The 20592-nt window shown below is 42.6% G+C and overlaps 1 protein-coding gene across 1 annotated transcript in view; it reads right to left on the minus strand.

Moving 5' to 3' along the window:
* TRPM4 (transient receptor potential cation channel subfamily M member 4) overlaps positions 1-20592 on the minus strand; it is a 115909-nt gene that overhangs the window by 66813 nt on the left and 28504 nt on the right. Inside the window, exons 3-5 of the mRNA XM_018564365.1 lie at positions 15012-15189; positions 3192-3372; positions 1176-1342 (exon numbers count right to left, since the gene is read on the minus strand). Coding sequence (XP_018419867.1) covers positions 1176-1342; positions 3192-3372; positions 15012-15189 — 526 coding nt within the window. The remainder of the gene's footprint in view (positions 1-1175; positions 1343-3191; positions 3373-15011; positions 15190-20592) is intronic.

Consider the following 20592-nt stretch of genomic DNA (forward strand, 5'->3'; position numbering starts at 1 on the left):
CATGGTGCTCTATAATGTATTGCTGGGATAGTGGGATTTGTAGTCCTCTGTAGCTGACGTTATAATGTACTGTATATTATATCATCAGCTATAGAGGGATACAAATCCCAGCAATACGTTACACAATGCATGTATAATGTATTAACCCTGGTAGGAATAAAGGCTGAGAAAGAAGGGGAAGAAGGGCGATATAAAACCTGCTGAATATGTAAGAGAGTCTTACACTCTCAGGGCATGTTTTATAAGAGGGCTTAAAGTTGATGGTCTGTCACAGGGAGGAAGCCAAGGGAGGGCCTGGAGCAGATCAGAAGAGCAATATGGAATTTCTAACAGGGTCCATAGAGGGCTATTAGTCGTACAATGTTTAGGCACATGTTTTGATATGTAATTTTAGCCACAAGTTGAAGTTGAAGGGGTAAAACTCTTTTAGATTTTATTGCAGTTTATGTCCCCCTGGGGAGTTCTCACTTCACTTTCTGCCACAACAAGATGAGATCTCCCCAACAGTGACAAAGGTTGTAATAAAAACTGGACACAGGTTTTACCCCATTCCCACTTTATCAAAAAGTGCTTTTATTGCTGTTCAGTGTGCATTTAGGAGATTTTCCCTGTACCAGCGACAACACAGGAAGGTAGAGGAAGTCTCCACAAAGAGAACAAGGAAAGCAATAAAAACCACACAGAGGTTCTCATGTTTTTCCCATGGTGTCCGAAACTGCTGCTGACTGGACTTCGACTTTAAAATGTTGTCTGCTAAAATAATGTTATACAACTGTCAACAAAATGTTTTAAATCTAGCAAACTTAAGCATTATGATTTTTTTTTTATTACAGGCATTTATATATATTATATATCATTGACAATGTATGCAGTGCTTTCCATTCACATCATTACCTGCCCTCAAGGAGCTTACAGTCTAAGGTCACATACATACACACACACGCACACACACACTGAAGTTAACTTAGATAGGAGCCAATTAACCTACCAGCATGTCTTTGGAGCATGGGAGAAAATGCATACAAGCACAGTGAGAATATTCAAACTTCATGCAGGTAGTGTCCTGGCCAGGATTCAAATCAAGAACCCCAGTGCCACAAGACAGGAATGCCAACCATTAACCCACTGTACTGCCATTGTGACATAAAAACCCCCAAACAGAAACAATGTCTTACCTTGGGGTTTACCAGACTTTGATGGTTATGTATGATTCCCCATGGTGCAATGCCCATTGCCACCACTTTTGTTCTAGAGTTAGAGCTAGCAGTGGCATGGTCTCTGACAGCTTCACCAACATATTTCCCTATGCCAACCTGCATTCCACCCGTCATTATCCAGGCACCTATTGGCAATAAAGAAATTGAATTCGGAGCCTGGTCCAAGCATACATATTTCTCTAATTTCTACTGAAAGAGTTAATCAATGTGAAAAATAACTCATTACCATGAAGGATGAGTACCACCCCATTCTCATTATCTACGTTTTGTTCACTGTAAAGGACTTCATTTGATATAAATTGATTTCTCCTTTATTGGAAGAGGTAGCTTCTAACTACTGGGTACACACCCTGCCTCTAGAAGGTTGTATAGTAGGTAAAATCAAAGGCACAGCTCTTTCTACTGGCTATACCCCTGCACACATTGATAGAGCCAAAGAAGTAGCAAGAAGTAAGCAAACTATAGTAATTAAAACATAAAAAAGGATTTACAGCAAGTCCATTTTCTGAAAGACAGATACATCACACTTCCCCAACACATCTGGAGTGTGGACCACAACCTCTTTATGGTGAAAAGGAGACTGGCAGAGGGAGGATAGCACTATATTCTCTTTAAGACAAGAGGAGATCACAAAATGTGGAAGAGAGAAAAGTTTAGGTTGCAGAACAACCTTGTCCTTGTGATGCATAACAAAAGGTGATTTACAGGATAGAGCCATCATCTATGAAACCCTCCAAGCAGAGGGTAAGAAAAGCCATCTCTTAAGATAAAGTCATAAGAGACTTCTCATTAGGGCTCAAAGGGAGGACCCCAAAGTACAGAGAGCACCACATTAGCATCTATGAGCAATGGAAGGCTTAAGCTTGAAAAGCTTAAAGGAGAACTATGAGATGAGTGATTTCCACTCACCTCAAAGTTCTAGCCGACCTGTGACAATGAGACTGTCACAGGTCAGCTCAGTAGATCGGGAGGTGAGCGAACACATACCAGGTTCGCTCACCTCTCGATCCTGTCACGGCTCTCTGCCGTGACAGGGGGAGGGGCTGGATTCCCCTCTCCCCGCTCCGATCTGCCAGCGCTGACTGGCGGAACGGACGGGGGAGGGGGCGGGTACAGCTGGCTCTGCCTCTAGATAGGCAGAGCCAGCTGTCACTCACGCAGCTGGGCGGATCCCGTCATCTACGTCGGGATCCGCTCCGGCTGCGGCGTCTCAGTATACCGCGAGCTGTAGCTCGCGGTATACTGAGCTTAGGGTAACGGGAGGACGCTAGTTTGTGTCCTCCCGTTACCCTAAGGAGAACTATGGGGAAAAACACTGACCCCATAGTTCTCCTTTAAGTAAAGATGACTTGTGGCAAGTACGGAGTACAGACAGACCCAGTAATGGACCCACGGAGGAATGGGACAAGAAGAACAGGCAACCAAAAGCAATTATAAGTCTGCTAGTGGAAGACAACCAGCCCCCTTAAACTGCCTGTAAAGTGGGATATCTGTACGATGTATAGAACTTGCTGCAACAAAAAGTGTCAAAGAAAAATTACATTTAAAAAAAAAAAGCGTGAGGTTCCCCCTCCCAAACAATGCCAGACCCTTAAGGTCTGGTAGGAATTTTAAGGATGAACCCCACCCCAAAAAATGAAAGGAAAAAAAAAAAAAAAGACGTGGGGTCTCCCCTAAAATTCCAAATCAGACCGTTGATCCGAGCAGAGGCCTGGCAGGGGCACCCCCCATACTAGGCCACATGCCATCGGCACTGGGAGGGTGCTTTTCCAGGGTCGCCCCTGGAAAGGTGTGACCAAGGACTAATAGTAAGGAGCTGGGTTAACCTGACACATCACTTCTCTCCCGCACAGGAATAAATATTTAAAATGAACATAGGTTCACATCACTGCATCACTAGAAATCAAGCCTTTCAATTCTCTATTATAGTTGCAAGACACATTCACATTCCAGGACGGATTTAGACCCTCTGACCTGTGCTTTGCGCAGCCTTGACCAGCCCCTTCCTCAGGATGTCCTTCAGCCATGTTTTCATTTTAAAGTCACCATCACCGCCAACAACAGACACCACTAGGTTGGGTGGTGGAATCTTCCAATGATGAGTGATTAGGTTATAGACAACGGAGGAATCAGTTTCATTTGACAGGCGAATAAACTGGAATGAAAAAAAGATGTTATAAACACTACTTGTGTCTTAAAAATACAACGGGGGGAGTAAAAAATGTTTACCATGCGGTGTGCCAAACGGCACTTTCTAATTGTTTACAATACAAAAGAGGTTCAGTTACCTGATTTAAGTAAGAACATTGCACTGTAAGCATAATTAGATCGTTATATAGCTCCATTTTTATTTAAAGGGCCAGTCAACTCAAAAGGTATAGCTTAAGTAGCATTACCAGCAGCCTCAATGTAACCTGTAATATTATTTAACACTTACATTTAGTTTTTTTAATTGGCATAAAAGGATCTTTTTGAAAATATGTGCTGAGCTGCTCAGCCTCAGTATGTGCCTTTATATTTACAACCCCAATTCCAAAAATGTTGGGACGCTGTGTAAAATCTACATAAAAACAGAATGCAATGATTTGCAAATCTCATAAACCCATATTGTATTCACAATAGAAAATAGAAAACATATAACATGTTTAAAACAGAGAAATTGTACCATTTTAAGAAAAAAAATAAGGTAATTTTTAAATTAATGACAGTAACACGTCTCAAAAAAGTTGGGACAGGGCAACAAAAAGCTGGCAAAGTAAGTGGCACTAACAAGGAAGAGCTGGAAAAACATTGTGCAACTAATTAGGTGAATTGGCAACAGGTCAGTACCATGATTGGTAGGGATGCACCGATACCACTTTTTTGGGTCTGAGTACGAGTACCGATACTTTTTTTAAGTACTCGCCGATACCAATTACCGATACTTTTTCTTAAAGGGGCAGATCACATTTTTTCCAAAGCAATACAAAATAATGATTTTAGGTCAGTTTCTTAATATTATGAAGAACTGTAACTCAAAAGACAACATGACTGTCAAAAAATAAGTTTACTTTGCTTAAATTGTCACAAAGTTGTACTCAACGAAAGTTAGTAAAATCTCAACGTGCCATTTGAAAAAAGGCCACAAGATGGCGTATGGATAGGATGGAAGCAGATGGAAACCTATGTGGCAATGAAGGGTTATAGCACAACAGGACCTGTCAGAACCTGCTAGACATTAACCACAATGCTGGATACATGGGGCAATGAAAGAATTACAGTATAACAGGCAGAATAAGCCTGCAAGTGAAGCAACAACTCCATTAAATATTAACAGCGCCGAGGAACCACAGGTGTCAGCAACAATATTCTCATGAAAGGCACCCAAAGAGTTAAGGCACCAGACTGAAGCTTTGAAGCTGACATAGTTAGCAAACAATAGATTTCTGTAAGATCCAGGTAAAGCTTTAGTAGTAGAGCTACAAGTGGCAGCAGTCTGCAGAGTTAAATCCCCACAAGCAAACTAATGGATTTTTAGGGGAAAACCTGCAAGCTTCAACTAAGGCATTGGCAGCACCACAGAATCACATACTTCCCTGCAATGCACCTGTAAGGTTTAAGCACACATGGAAAACTGAGTAGATCTACAGGCAAAATAAGATATCCAAGGACGATGCAGCCAGAGCAAAGCAGGGCTGCAAAGCCATAGGAAATAGTAGTACATTCACTACTTAAACTAATTGAAAGAAATTGGAGTGGATCCTACTTGTCATCTTGTCCATGTATGTGGTCATTCCAGTACAACTATAGTTTCTGATGATGCAGCTGAGTCATGGTTTCTTCAGAGTCAGAAGACCAGGAGGCCAATCAGGCTGCCATGATGGAGGAAGCATCAGAATATGGAAGGACCCCAAAATGTCCTGCACCCCAAACTCTGAAGATATGAGGGGAGGCTTCCCTTAAAAAAAAGCATTTAGCCACTTGAACAAAAGGAACTTTGCAACAAGGAGATGCTGAACCTGTGTGGCAGGCCAGAAGCAAGGCGAGGGTAAAAAGTATTCTTAGTATAACTGGCTTAAGCAGCGAGGACAGAAAAAAGAATAGTGGCCTTTGGAGGTGTGCTTTAATTTATAGTATAACTGGTCGTGTGATTGGGTGAGGAGCGGAGCTAAACCCATTCGTATGCTGTCATGTTGGTGTCAAGAAAGAGCATTTTAAGTGCCCATACACCTTGCGATTATTGGACGATTTTCGTCCGTGACCGCGGTTTCATCCGATAACCGGCCAGTTGATTGGAAGTGCACAACAGCAATTACTGTACAACTTCGTTTTTCAAGCAGCCTAGAAAATTTTCGTCGAGTTGGATGAAAATTGACGGATTAGTGGCGCTTTTGTACAACAAAAATCGCACAATGAAAACTGCACATGCACGAGCGAAAATTTAGAATTTGAATTGACGAAAACTGGTCAGTTAGTGGTGTTGACGAACGATAATCACAAACTACATTGGTCTGTGCATGATGGGCTATTTCAAAGAAAATTGAACGAGGGTGCGATAACGGGACAAAAAAAGTTGTACAATGGTTGTAAGGTGTATGGCCACCTTTAAAGAGTCAGGGTGTGTCAGAAGTAAAGATGGGCAGAGGCTCACCAATGTGTGCAAAGCTACATCTAAAAATTGTTGAACACACACACAAAGAGAAGATCTCCGTGGAAAATGTATAGTTAAGTGTAAGGTGGGGTTGAAGGGGAGTCCTCTAAAACTGGCCAAACACTTTACTATCTAATTGTACTGTTTCTGTACGATTGCTAATACATGTGATGTGGGGTCTATCTAAACAATCCATTTAATTTGTTTTCAATCACACAGACCCTTGCATTACATTGTTTGGTGGATTTATAGGAAATTGTACAATCAGACTGCAACATGTCTATTTGATTTAAAGCTGAACTCAGTCAGATAAAAAACATTTCCTTCAATTGGGTATTCCTTAAAAAAAGAATCGTTAGCCATCAATTAATGTAGAAAGTTGCAGATTTTTAAACCTAGTATAGCTGATATAATGTGCAAATTGCCCACAGGAATAATTTGGGTAAGACAGGATTATCCCCTACAAATTATCTTTCATAGATTTAGAAAAAGTCCCAATAAGGTCCCAACAGATTCAGGATCTCCACTGTGTTCTTCAACAAACAGAAGAGAAAATAGGATTTTTGTACTCCCCATAAAATTCTTTCCTCTGAATTTACTGAAGAACTTTGTGACCAAAGTTCTCCATGTACAGCTTGTGACTAACTGTGCTGCCTCTAGCAGATGGGGGTTTTGGCCACTGCCAGGAGCTGTCCCAAGGCTGTGCTATTGATTTTTGCTCTTACTCCTGAAAATGGTGCTATAACCCAATGATCAGAGATTCAGAATCTTTGCTGTGTCCTTGAATGAACTCTAGACAAAAGCATTTTTACTTCTATCTGTGTTGCTGTGAAAGAGATTTCCATTCCTTTCTCTATTCACTTCTATACCCACTCTATTCACAACTAAAAAAAATAGCTATAGAACACTTTGCACCTATAAGCGAAAGTGTTGCTACCCTTCCTCACATTTAAAAGACTTTAAAATAAGAACTACGCATTCGGCCCACAGCACCCAAACAAATGACACCTTTCATGTTTCTAAAGCAGCATAAAAAATAAGCAGCAAGACCGATACTGGCAGATTATCCTTCACACAATGTCAAACACAAAGCCCTCTAAAAGTGAGTTTGCACTTTTGCATCCAAATTGGAATAACACCTAATTTTAATTTGTTCCATGTTCACATTTACATAGCAAGATATTATTTAAACATATCTACTTACCATTTTAAATGCTTTTTTTCTGAAAACTCCAAGACTGGAAAATCCTTAGTTATTTTTTTATATGTCATGTTTAGGAGGGTACTGGGGAGCTGGGGAGCTGGGGAGCTGTGTTTGCCATAATTAACCTTATAGGTATATTGAGCATCAGAGATTGTTGATCCAGGGATCAGGAAGGAATTTGTTTCCCCTGTTGGAGCAAATTGAACCATACTTTATAGGGGTTTTTTTAACTTTCCTCTGGATCAACAGTGGGTAATTGTGGGCATAGCGTTCTGTTTAGGCTTTTCTTCTTTTTTTCATATCTCTATAAGTTGAACTCGATGGACATGTGTCTTTTTCAACCTGACTGGCTATGTAACTATATAACCTTTTCTGCACTATGCTGAAAGATTCCATTATTAGTTAACCAGATGTGCAGGACTCTGTCATAACAAAAGGTTAAAGATCTCATAACTTGAGTGATACATTCTACAGTATGCCAATTCTGTCTCTCTGCCTTGTCCCTTCAGTCTTTTACAATAGAAGCCGCCCATACAGTGGCGTCACAAGGGGGGTGCGGCTCGCACCCGGGGGCCACCATTGGAGGGGGTGATACCAAAATGACTGTCAAAATGAAAAGTTGGGCACTCGGTCACGGAACGAGAGCCTGACAGTGTCAAGAGAAAGGAGGGGCACCCGGCGGCATACCTCATCCCGCCGTGTGAACGTACCCTCCTCTTTCTGATGTCATTGTGCACCCGCGTGGCAACGTCATGCACGTGCGTTATGACATCACGGTGGGGTGTCACCCTGGTCTTCGCTCCGGGTGTCAGTCTGCCTCGGGACGCCCCTGCACCCATACAATCTTATAGTATGTATAATCCTGCTCCATAAAAACAACTAAAACAAGTAACAAATGTTGTTTTAAAAACATATTTTAGGTATGCTGTGTGAATGGGAACACAACATTGTGGTGATTTCTCAAATTTGACTGCAAAAGGTGCAAATACTTTTTAAAGAAAACGAGGTTAGGGCAGAAGGCATGCACAGAAGCAATCTATGTCTTGACTCCAAAAGGGAAGACAAAGCAGTGTCTGATAGTGGAAATATACTAACCATGTATTCATAGCATACAGGCATTTGCATACTGTTCTTTGTCAAAATGCAGAGCACAAAATAGTCTGTCATTGTCGCCTTGACATGGTGCCTAAGCACAAACCTGTTTTGAATGGTTGACATGTGAGTTGTTCTAGAGAATACAGCCTGAGAGAGTTCTAAAATTAGCATACATATTGATTAACATATTTAAGGTTTGGTAAGCTGCAATATATATTACATTTTTATTTTTGGGTTAAGATACACTTTAATTAGCCTTTCTTGAGAGAAAATGAAGGATGACCTTACTGATTTCTCATTCTGTATATACTGGTTGCCTGGCTGTCATGCTGACTCCAGTGAATTAGCAAATATCCAAGCACCTAGCATATTCAGAAGCAGAGGGTCATTGGCAGCCCCCATAATTCTCTCAGATAAAGTTTAACTACATTTAGCAAAGACAGTGTTGACACATCTCAGGAATTTCAGGAGTCTCCTGCTCCTCCCATTGTGCATTACTGTATACTAATAATGGGCAAACATGGTCCTGTGTTGTCTACTGCACATGTCCATGATGTAATAACAGTGTAACCCTTGCATTGCTAAGAAAACACAGAGCCATGCATGCCTGTTATGGTGTAATAATACGCAGTAAGCAAAGAAATAGGAGGGTTCAGGAAATACCATCCCATTTTGACAGCGTCTTTCTCTTGACTGAATAAAGAATCCAATTATGGGCTGATTTATAAACCATTTGCACGGTGCTCGCACAGCTGATGCTTTTTGACTCCATCTAGTGGCCATACAGCACTGCGAATCTCATTCACAAAGCAAAGAGCTATGTGAATAGTTTATAGATCATCATCTTAAAGCGTATTTCCATCTTTTACAGTAACATTTCAGAAACCCTCACTATATGTTTGTTATATGTTTCCATTCACATAACATACCTAAAAATATATTTTTGAAAATATTTCTTACCTTTTAGTTGTTTTTTTTAGAGCAAAATGATGCATAGAACTCTATGAGCAATATAAGGGACAGCCTGAAGGGGATGACTAAGAGACAGTATATTAGCATAGAATGTCCTGAGGTCTTCAACCCTTTGTTAAGACAGGCAGTCGCGCAGATGTAATCAACAAATTATAAGGATATCTACCATCACAGTACAGACAGGGTTATTTTTCTTAAACACAACCTATTTGCCCACTTCATAAACACTGCATAGCAAAGGAGAGCCAAGTAGGATTATTTCAGTCCTGGAGTTCTCCGAAAAGAACACTTAAAAAGACACAGAGCAAATTTTTACATTTTAAATTCTTCATAAAGGCTTTTTGTTTGACATTGTGTGAAACATAAATTGCAAGCATCGGGCTTGTCAACCAGTTAGATTTTGCTGCTTATTTTCTATCCTGCATTAGAAACAGGAACGATTTTGCTATGTGAATGGGAATGTGTAACAAATATGTAGGTGATACGGCAATTTGGCTGCAGGAGCTTTCCCAATAAATACTGCCACGGACATTCCATTAACGTGCAGAGGTGCAGCAGAATGCATGCTGGAGTGAACACACCCATCATAATTCAAGTCAAATAAACATACTAAGTGTAATTCAAAGGCGAACACAAAGGGGGGAATTTATCAAAACTGGAGCAGATAGAATCTGGATCAGCTTCTCTCTTCCGTTTGTTCAGTTAAGTTTTGAAAATGATAGAGAAACTGATTGGTTGCCATGCACAACTGCTCCAGATTCTGTCTGCTCCAGTTTTGGTAAATTACCCCCACAGTTTTCAAAAGTGGAAGAAAGAAAACAAGTTAAAAGGAAAAGTTCACCTATTTAGTTGCTACATAACTATTTATACTGACTGGCACCAGGCACTTTGGTGTGTGGTAGGTTCTCGGGCTCTTTCACTTCCAAGTCCCATTCCTAGCCTTGCCTTAAACATGTTCGTTCCACCCGAGAGGTTCAGATGGTTCGATATTTTCTCACTTCATTGGCAGATTTCGTTGGCTTTGCAGCTGTCTTCAGATGTCCTGAAAGCTCTATATCAAGAAGCCTCCATTGAGGTAAGTGCCATTTATTTCGTTCTACGTGGCATGGGCAGGGCCGGATTTACTTTCCCTGCCGCCCCAAGGCCAGGTTCCGCAATACGCCCCCTCCCATAAATGGAGAATGGACTTTTCTAATTTAATTCTTTCATATTATTTGTTTTAATTTGTATTTAATTTTTTTTAATCAATTAAAAAAAAATTCCACCTAACTTTATTGCCATCACACAGGATAAAACAATCCCCTGTGTGATAGCAATTGGAGGTGACAGGTTCTCTTTATTGACCCTGTCACCTCCAATACAGGAGTTCTAGCACAGCACTGTGCAGGAACTCCTGTGACAGGTGAGAGAGGAAGAGCACAGCTCTCCCCTCCCACTGTATAGACGGAGCGGCAGGGTTAGTTTGCATCAGCGGCCAGTGAAGAGACAGACTCGGCGGCGGAGCCCAGAACCAGAAGAAAGAGGTAAGTGCAGGGGGAGGGGAGGACGGACCGACCGGCTGCAGACTTTTTACATGTGATCTCGGCGACATTGCCGAGATCTGCGCCCTGCCGCCCCGAGGCCGTGCCTCGGTGGCCTTGTGGGGAATCCGGGCCGGGGCATGGGACAGGTCCCCTTTGTATTTAGATAGTCATATTCCTTTGTGTCCACAAGCCAGGATTGCACAGGATTGTCATGTTAGCCTTGCTCCACAGCGTTCTTGTCAAGTAGGTCATTCTCACTCCAGGGCTTGTAGTTAGTGATGATAGATGGCAGCCTGCCATGTTTGGATGGGCTACAGGGCACTCCTCAAATTCAGGAGTGGTGGTCAATAGACATTTGCACCAGCAAAAAAAATGTTTTGTTTAATTTCGTTTTGTTTCAGATGTTTCCTTATTTTGTTTTTTGGGATTCGGGTCTGAAATTTAATTTGGGAGAGGCAGAGAACCGTCACAGAATAACACAAAGTCTAGAAGATATGTTCTCCGCACACCATTCTGCTTTAGAATGTCATCTTTATTCGTATTCCTTTAGCATGACATGTGAATGCAATGTTTCGGAGCCTCACAGGACCCCTTCCCCAGGCAGAGTGTCCACCAGGGATCTAACAGTTCCTGGGGTAACAAGAAAACATCACAACATGGAACAAAACTTGTACCCCTGAAAATGCACTTCCAGAACGCACATACCCAAGTGCCTGGAAATATGAATGGCTGGCTATCTCCTCATCCTGACTTGAGCAGGACGGAGCACGAGTACATGTCAGGGAGGACTTACTGCAAGTTGGCACCTCCAACTTGCCAGGGTTAAGCCTGGGACCGGAAGATAAGAGCCGAAAGACAAGGTACACATGAGCTGGAGGTGAGCCAGGCTTGATATGCATGAAGGGTCCATCTAGTTCTAGGAAAAATGTGTACATTACCCAAATGGCTACCTTGGGGAGATCAGCTAGCAAAGTACCAATCAGCTGCTTTCCCAAGAAAGATGGCAAACAAAGTTCTTTGGATGTCTGATGCACTGACCCTCCACTTTGCTTTTCTGCACAGGCAACTATTATTGAGTGATAAGACCAGCTAGTATCTAGTGTTGTGCTGTACTAATCCTGCATACTTGCCACAGTTTGGCCCAGAAAAAACAGTATAAGTACCAGTTAAAGAACTAACAGCTAGTACATGTAACAGGATTAGGACAGTCAAAGCTAATAGTGGAATCCCCAGAGGAGTCACGGATTTCAATGGAGACGCATGTGTGGTAAATGTTCAAAGACAAAGCAGTTATTTTGCAACATTGCTTCCTCAATCAGCCATTGTCACAGTGATCAGTAGCTCAGAGTTGAAGTGTTTGTCTCCTAGAACTTGAACCATTCAAATAGTTATTTACAGAACAAGATTATAACTGACATTCCTGTACAAACTTTAGCAAATATTTCTGCACACAAATTTGTTGTTCAGCTACATATGGTAATAGGCATGTACAGGATGTTCAGGTGTTTAAAATAAGGGGTGGTGGGAAAACAGCCCTTAAAAGGGTAGTGCACAGCAGTATGAAACTACAGTTTTGTGTGTCTTAACAGAGGTTCAGGCTCCACATCTAATTTCTTTCCACAAAAAACAAACAAACTCATGCTTGGTAACTGCTAAATATACATTCTGTTGTTTATGTGGCCTTAAAGGAATCAACTCAGTTTCCCAAAACTGTACGGGGTCACTGTTTCCCTCTAGGGGCCTATTTTTAAAGCATCACCACCTTAGAGTTCTATGAAATATGTCCAAGACTGTGCTCTGAGGCAATTTTTATAGGGGTGTTTCTGGAGGACACTTGTGTTTTTTGCGTGTAGATCTATAGCCTGGTGTTGGAATACATGGTAAAATAGGGCATTGCTCTATGTTTTTTGAAACAATTGTGAAAGTTGTTGAAAGACTGTCTATAGCAGGGGTCTCAAAGTACTGGCCCGCAACCAGCTGACAAGTCAGGTACGTGGTCACGAACCGCGTACCCGACTTGCTTGAGCAGCTACACTGTCAGAAGCAGACCACATAGATGCTGCTGGCTGTGTGCTCAGTTCTTTTCGGCCGGAACTCTGAGCTCCGGCCGAAAGGATGGATTAGTAAAGTCAGCACCAGGCCTTAATCACCACTAGATCACCAGGGAATGATGTGCCTCCTCCCTGCAAAGATATAAGCATGTGAGGGGGCGCTTTGTTCTTTTGTGTGTGTGTGTGTGTTTGTGTGGGAGGGGGCAGGGAATGAGGGAGAGCAAATAATTTTATGTGGAATCATAGACGCATCGATCTTGCATTCAGGGATAGTGGTTGATTTCTAAATCGCATGTAATTTTATCACATACGATTACATGCAGTGTGCCGGCGTTTACATGCAGCGGTTGTCACCTGATTATTAACTTGAATGGGTGACAGTTGCCGCTTGTAAGCGCCACATTAAAGATTTCTGCTGCAGGAAAACGCAAATTTCTGACACAGGAATCCCTAATCACAGGAATCCCTAAAAACTTACAGGTATTAATGGGGCCTTATTGTGTGTGTGTATATGCATTTGTAATTCTGGTTGGGGGGGTGGGTGCGCGTATCTCTGTGTTTGTGTGAAGTATGAAATTTGGCAAGCGGTCCCCATGGGAGAAAGACATTTTTACAGTGGCCCCAAGTGAATTGAGTTTGAGACCCCTGGTCTATAGGGACTCCAGAACAGAGGATTATTGGATAAAATAAGTAAACATAGGAAAAGAATTACATTTCCATATGTCTATGAAGGTTCTCATTCACCCAGGTCATGGTATATCTGTAAAAAATAAATCAAGGCAACTGTACTTGCTGTATTTTTCTTGAAGACGTTTTGCTGGTCATCTGACTATCTTTTCATCTTCATCATTCTGAACTGAGAAAGCTAGTCGGATGACCAATTAAATGTCTTCAAGACAAATACAGCAATTCCAGTTGCCCTGATTTATTTTTTCCAGATAATTACATTTCCAGTCAATAAATATATTCCAACCATGCCTGGCATGTCCTATTTGAAATGTGAAAAATATGAAATTCTTCCTGGCATTTGTTAAAGTGGACCTGAACTCAAACTGAAGATATACTATCTTATAGGAAACATCTAGATATTTTCATTGAGCCAAAGCATACACTGAATGCTTTCGTCTTGAACACCATCTGAAAAATAACAGTGCACTTCCTGTGCTGTGAGCCTAACAGGTATCTGTAGTGTGAGATCATCTAAGGCCCTGCTGCCTCTGACTACCAGTCGCATGCGACTTAGAATCACATTTAGTAATGTTAACCTGTCCAAAGATCTCTGCTTCTGCTTTTTTCTTTCTTTGATTGTGGGTATATGATTTCTGCACCTCTCTTGCTGCATCTTGAATATTCCCCTACCAGTTTTCGGTTTCAATTATTTTAACCCCTTCCAGTTTTAAGATCATCAGTAATTAGGGGTGCAGCTTTGGCATCAAAAAGCAAAGCCCTGTTCCTCTACCAAAATGGCTGCCTCCACAGAGAGACATAGTGCAGAAAAAGGCATGAAAAAGGCATGGTAAATCAGTAATGGGGAAAAAAGATCAGCTGCAAGGAGTCCGCAGGAAATACTGGGGACTAGTTATTTACATTCTGCTTACTTTGTTTTGAGTATAGCTTCCACAGTTTAGGTCCTCTGTAAATTTGAAGGATACTAGAGATGTAACAACCAAACAAATACCGCCGCCGCCGGTTGCAAGAGAATAGCCAATTTGGACGTTTTGTAGATACACAGATGAGGCAGCTCCCACCGGTCAAATAGACCTTCGATCTGGGAAGTACAAAGCAAAACAGAGCGCCTCCATCGTGTAAAAAGTCATTTATTTATACGGCAACACAGGTGAAATTATACTCACAAAAAGGGTCGATCAATAAAAGCATGTAAAAGGTGATTCTTGAGGTTCTGATGAAGGGGGCGTGCCCCTGAAACGCGTAGACTGTTCAAACTCATAGGGGTAGAGGACCGTTGATCTGTTTCATTCTGTGGGACTCCCGCTGCCAGAGATTTCCATTGCATCGCCTTTTACTTGCTTTTATTGATCGACCCTTTTTGTGAGTATAATTTCAGCTGTGTTGCCGTATAAATAAATGACTTTTTACACGATGGAGGCGCTCTGTTTTGCTTTGTATTTCCCAGATACTAGAGATTGCTTAGTCATGAACCTGTAGAATATTTCTCTTGGTGGACACACATCACTGTTTTATGTAATATTATGTAACTCATGTGTGGGGAACTTGCCTACTAACCTAGATTAACATCATCAATTTCTTATTTTCAAGTATCCTACTGAGGCACTAGACTGAATTAATGAAAATTCTCACCTTGCTATGCTTCTTACCAGCACCGACAAATTCAATATCACCATAAGCATCCGTGGGCTCTTCTGTCGTATGCTCTACAGAGTTCCAGGTGCTCACAATGGCTGCTCCAAAGTTGTCCTCTACGGCTACTGACACATGATTCTGCTTGGCCAGACCACATTGGCACATTTCTTCTTTTCTGTATCATAAAATAAATGAATGAACATAATACGAACAGAAAACACTTTTGTTCCATCATAAAGTTATCATGACCTTGCTGCTGAAATGAATGAGAACGGGAAGAGTAATGTTAATTCTTATTGAATGTTCTCCTATTGACAGCTTAGTCAGTGTCATGTTTCATGAGGTGGTAGCAAATAGTATGTTTTTAGCCAGAATACTGGTTCGGTAATGGTTCAGGTAAAACTCCCTAGAGAAATACATTTAAGCATCAGTGTCTATTGTTTGGCCATGCAAATGTTGGGCCCTCAAAACAGATTTACATACTTTCTATGACAGATCAGGACTGATTAGACCTGCTGGGGTTCGACAAATGAGCTGGATCTCATCAGCCAAGCTATTTGATAAAACTACACCATAGCTTAACCCACTAACTTTTCACTAACGTTTACCTGTTTACTAGGTATAGACATACCTGCATTTATTAGGAGTAGGCTAGGAGAACAACTTTCAGCTTTGGTCTATGAAGAGAACTAAAAAATATGCAATGTTTAAAGGCCGTAGCAAGGGCGAGGTGACTGAGGCTCTCGCCTCGGGTGCAGGTGCGGGGGCGTGCAGCCAGGGCTCAGCAGGACACTGAGAAGTGGGGCAGCACAGCCTGCAGCGTCTCCTCTGGATCCCAGCTGCTCTCCCACATTTGTATGGGCAGAGGCAGCGGGGATCCAAGGAGTAGTGAAGCGCTGCAGACAGTGAGGGGTGAGTGGATTGGAGGAAGGAGACGCTGTCACAGCAGCATGGCTGAGCAGTGAGGAGAGAAAGAGAGAGACGCTCGGCCAGGATCTGACAGTCAGCGGCTCTCTCACCTCATTGCTCGGCCATGCTGCTGTGACAGCGGCTCCCTCCTCCACCCCCTCCCCCCGATTCACTTCCCCTGGGATCCCCACTGCCTCTGCCCATACTGGCAGGAGAGAGCAGCGGGGATCCAGATGAAAAGCTACAGGCTGTGCTGCCCCTCTGTGCGTGGCCGAGCAGCGGAGGATTGGTAAATATCAGTGATATGTACTGATCCTCTGTGTGCAGAGCAAACACTGGAGCAATCAGCTGATCACTCCAGTGTTTGTAAACAACTGGTGACACATAGTACTATGTGTCCCCAGTTATGAATGAACAGGAAGTGCTATACATTAGTTCCTGTTCATTCGTAAGTTTATGAATGGGTTGTAGCACTCTGGACAGAGGCTTCTCCCCATTCAGAAATGGGTTGATAGAAAATATTTTCTGAATGAATGGGAAACCTCTGTACTTTACATTCATTTAGAACAGAGTCTGCAGAAAAAGAGATTGAGGACTCCGTGTCCTCAATTTCTTTTACTAGCTATGGCTCTATCCTGGAATGCTGATTCTGAGTATTGCCTATGACAGAGTTGACATTTCCAAAATAAGCCCAGTAATCTCGAGATCAGGAGAATGTTTAAGACCTAATGAATGTATGCTTTCAAAGAATTTGACTTATTTCCCCACAGCCCCCAATCACTCTGAATAGATGGACAGGAGGAAGTAACTTCAGTTCTTAGTAAGAATGCATTGGTATGTCAGGACTTTAGAAACTGGTAATTAACTATGAAAACTATTGGAGAGTCTATTCATTTTGAGCACAGTCTCTATCCTTGTGCAATTCCCATCATAGATCAGTGCATAGATAATCTAATTCATTTGCTCACTCACAAGCAAAGCAAATTCATTAGAGGATAACTGAATGCTTAGCCACCATTAGTTTTGATGTTTGAAGTCTTGCAAGACTATCAGATTGTCAGCCTAATCATACACAGAGCCTAAGCATAGACAGGGCCAATCACCAAGCATCAGTGCTGTCACATGGTGCGAGGCACATGGATGAGAAAAAGCATGAAACGATTTTGAACTTTTGGCCTTGGGGACATAGATAACCAATTGACCCTGCCTGTGGGCTACAGAAAGTGACCCATTCAGGAAGCAATAGCTTCTTTGCTATCTGCAGGTTTTTTTTCTGATTTTGTTTTTAGTATTCTGACAGTTGCAGTCGTCAGAATATAAAAAAAAAAGGCATAAGAATGCATAGATAGATTCCTATTGGCTATTGCACTTTGCAATAGCCAATAGCAAACTAGCTATTGCACCCGCCCTCTGCTGCTTTCAATCACCAGAAGAGGACCTGATAGAAAAATTCAGGTCCCCCTCTGCTGATTGACAGCAGCAGTGGGCGGGTACATTACCTAGTTTGCTATTGGCTATTGCGTGCAATAGCCAATAGGAATCTAGCTATGGATTTGTATGCCTTTTTTTTCTTTTCTGACTGATGGTCGGGCCGCGGCTCCCGATGTCAGAAAAGAAAAAAAAAACGATCGCAGGGAAAGGTTTATCTGCTCGATCGAGCAGATAAACCTTTCCGGGAGGAAGTGTTTCTCTCCCGGGCGGCCGGGAGCCGCTATCCAATAGCGTGAGACTCCCGGAGCACACGGGAGAGTTGGGATGTCTGATGTAGCCAAGCGCAGTAGTGATTGATAGGCATGGTAAAAAATAGGTATCATTTTAAAGGACATGGACCTTGTAGCAGTGGCGGATCCAGGGGGGGGCAATGGGGCAATTGCCCCCCCCCAGGTGTACGGCTGCATACTCCCATACAGAAGGACAGGGGCTGTGTACTAATCACACGCAGCACAGGTCCTTCCCGGGAGCTGCCCGATACAGCTGTGCACGCAGCACGGAGCTGTACATGCCGGCCGATTCCAGTGTGAATGAGCCCTACATGTCCCCGGGTACATAAAATAAAACATTTTTTTTTAAATACTCACCTTCGGGAGCGATGTAGTCCTCTATTGCTGATGGTATTCTGCATTGCTGTATAATGGTACTGCTGGGATTTGTAGTCATCTATTGCTGATGCTATTCTGCATTGCTGTATAAGGGTATTGCTGGGATTTGTAGTACTCTATTGCTGATGCTATTCTGCATTGCTGTATAATGGTATTGCTGGGAATCGTAGTTCTCTATAGCTGTTGGCAGTCTGCATTGTTGTGTAATCAGGGGTGTGGAATTTTTTTTTTTAAAACGACTTGTCCAAGGGCTAAAGCGGGGGCCAAATCTACTTGCCCTTCATGACAATCTACTCGTCCCAATACAAAAAAATAGTTTTAATCAAAACTAGGGATGCACCAATGCCGGTTTTTCGGTATCAAGTACGAGTACCGATATTTTGCTTTTGGTACTCGCCGATACTGAATACCAATACCGGTGCTTCCACTGTCATGGAGCAGGCTTCCCGGGTAATCAGGAAGCCGGCAGCAGGTAATGACATGCCAACCGGCTTCCTGATTGCCAGGGAAGCCGGCTGCATGTTGTTTGGCCGGCTTAATTGTGGTTGGCCGGGAAACCGTCTTAAATAAAATATTAACCGTTCTGTAAGCAAAACTTCATTTTCTGGCAGTGCCCCTCCCGAGAATAGACTCTGGATCCACCCCTGCCTTGTAGTGGAAAAATGCCAGCAGGAGTCAGTAAGACGGCTAGAAGAGAGAAAGAAAGAATCTGAAGTGTGGGGGTGGGGCAGAGAGGATGCAACAGAGCTGAACAGTGGAGACCAGGCAGATTAGAGTGTATTCTGTGCTGCAGTTCCATAGAAGAGCACAGAATTTATTCTGTATAACTACAGTCCCGTGAAAGATATATAAAGGGGGGAAGGGGGGGCAGTTTAAATACTGAATGGGTTAGCATCAGAGAGTGAGCTTGCAAGCACTCCGTCCCCCCACCAGAAAGCATTTTAGGGCTTCCAGACCACTTTTATTTCACACTGAAGCAGACAAATTAAAGATTACCCTCGCAGTTTCAGCTTGATGCAGCCACTGTACAGCCTCTGGGCTATTTTACCATCCAGATTGGTCTGTACAGGCTCTCAGCCACTTAATCACTGTCATTTCCCTCAGAAGTCTGTCTCAATACAGTTCCCATTTGTAAGGTCAGGCAGGACTAGACACATGCCCCAGTGTGTCCTCACACATGCTGCACCAGCAAAAACTACATCCACTATAGCCCTTCTTGACTCCACACTCTGCCCTTTGTGGACCAAACCCTCCTGTTTCTATTTGGAATCCACCCTTGAGCTACCTGTTCCAATAGCTCAAGCTCCCTTTCAATGCCAGAACTGTCTTTTCCCACATTTGGACCTTATCCAGAGAAGGAAGTCTGTGACAGATGCTAAACATTATAAAGCTAGCTCGTCCCTGTTCAGAACTGCAATCACATTACCAGGAATAGAAAAGTTTTCATGCATCAACTTTTTCTCTGGCTCCCTGCGTTCAGACAAATGACATCTCAGAGCCACACACTAGATCAGTGGAAGAAAACTTCCAAGCGGATTAATCATTTTTATTGGCATTTAATAGACAGTGCAAAAGCAGCAGCAGAATGATGAGGTTGCCTCTTTACTCACACTACACTATCTTTCTTTCAGCATGTTTCTTGTTAGCATGTGACAAAGATATTATGGAAACTCAGAGCACCACTTTAATTTAGATCAACCTTTAGCACACTTCAGTTTAAGGCCTCGTTCACACTAAACCCGATTCTGGCCGGAACGCACTGCATCGCATTGCAGATGGCTCACTATGTTCTGGGCCAGGAGGGAGCGTGGTGGTCCATTGAAGTGAATGGCACCGTAACCACACCCTCCGGCCGCAATGCGATTGGCCCCACGGGAAAGCAAGGCACATCAACTGAAGTGTGCTAAACTGAAGAGGCCTTAAACTGAAGTGTGCTAAAGGTTGATCTCCCTCCTGCCCCAGAACATAGTGAGCCGGCCACAATGCGATGCAGTGTGTTCCAGCCAGAATCGGGCCGGGACGCACTGTGGCTGGTGTGAACGAGGCCTAACTTGTGTATTTTCTTTTTCTCATCATTGCTTTGGGAACTTGTGGCTGGGTTTAGGTTATATACTGCCGATAATAATTATTCTGAGCCAAGCACACGTAACTTAAGTTTTAAAACAATTTTCACGTACTAATGATTTGACAATATATCTAATATACATAATTAATGAGTTGTTAACACCTAGAAATGCCAAAAATACATTATTAATGATTATGGATCTAAATATCAGTTTGTGTATCCTAATAAAGTACAAAATGCTATACAGACGCTCTTGTGTCCATGTCAGTTTATCTAGCATTTTGCTACATGGGTGCAACATGAACTTTTTCTTCTAGGATAAGTGTGGTATTGAATGTAATTTTGGCTATAACACATGTCTGCTGACACCATTGCCTCCCATTGCTGCTGTGCTACGACATCCTAAGCTCTGTTCACACCTAGGCGTATCGAATATGCGCGTTTGTCGCGCGAATCGCGGTAAAAAACGTGCGATAAACGCGCATTTCCGAGGGCTACTTGGCTG

The sequence above is a fragment of the Nanorana parkeri genome, unplaced genomic scaffold (genome assembly GCF_000935625.1).
Source record: "Nanorana parkeri isolate BGI_ZX_2015 unplaced genomic scaffold, ASM93562v1 scaffold747, whole genome shotgun sequence".
Classification (NCBI taxonomy): domain Eukaryota; kingdom Metazoa; phylum Chordata; class Amphibia; order Anura; family Dicroglossidae; genus Nanorana; species Nanorana parkeri.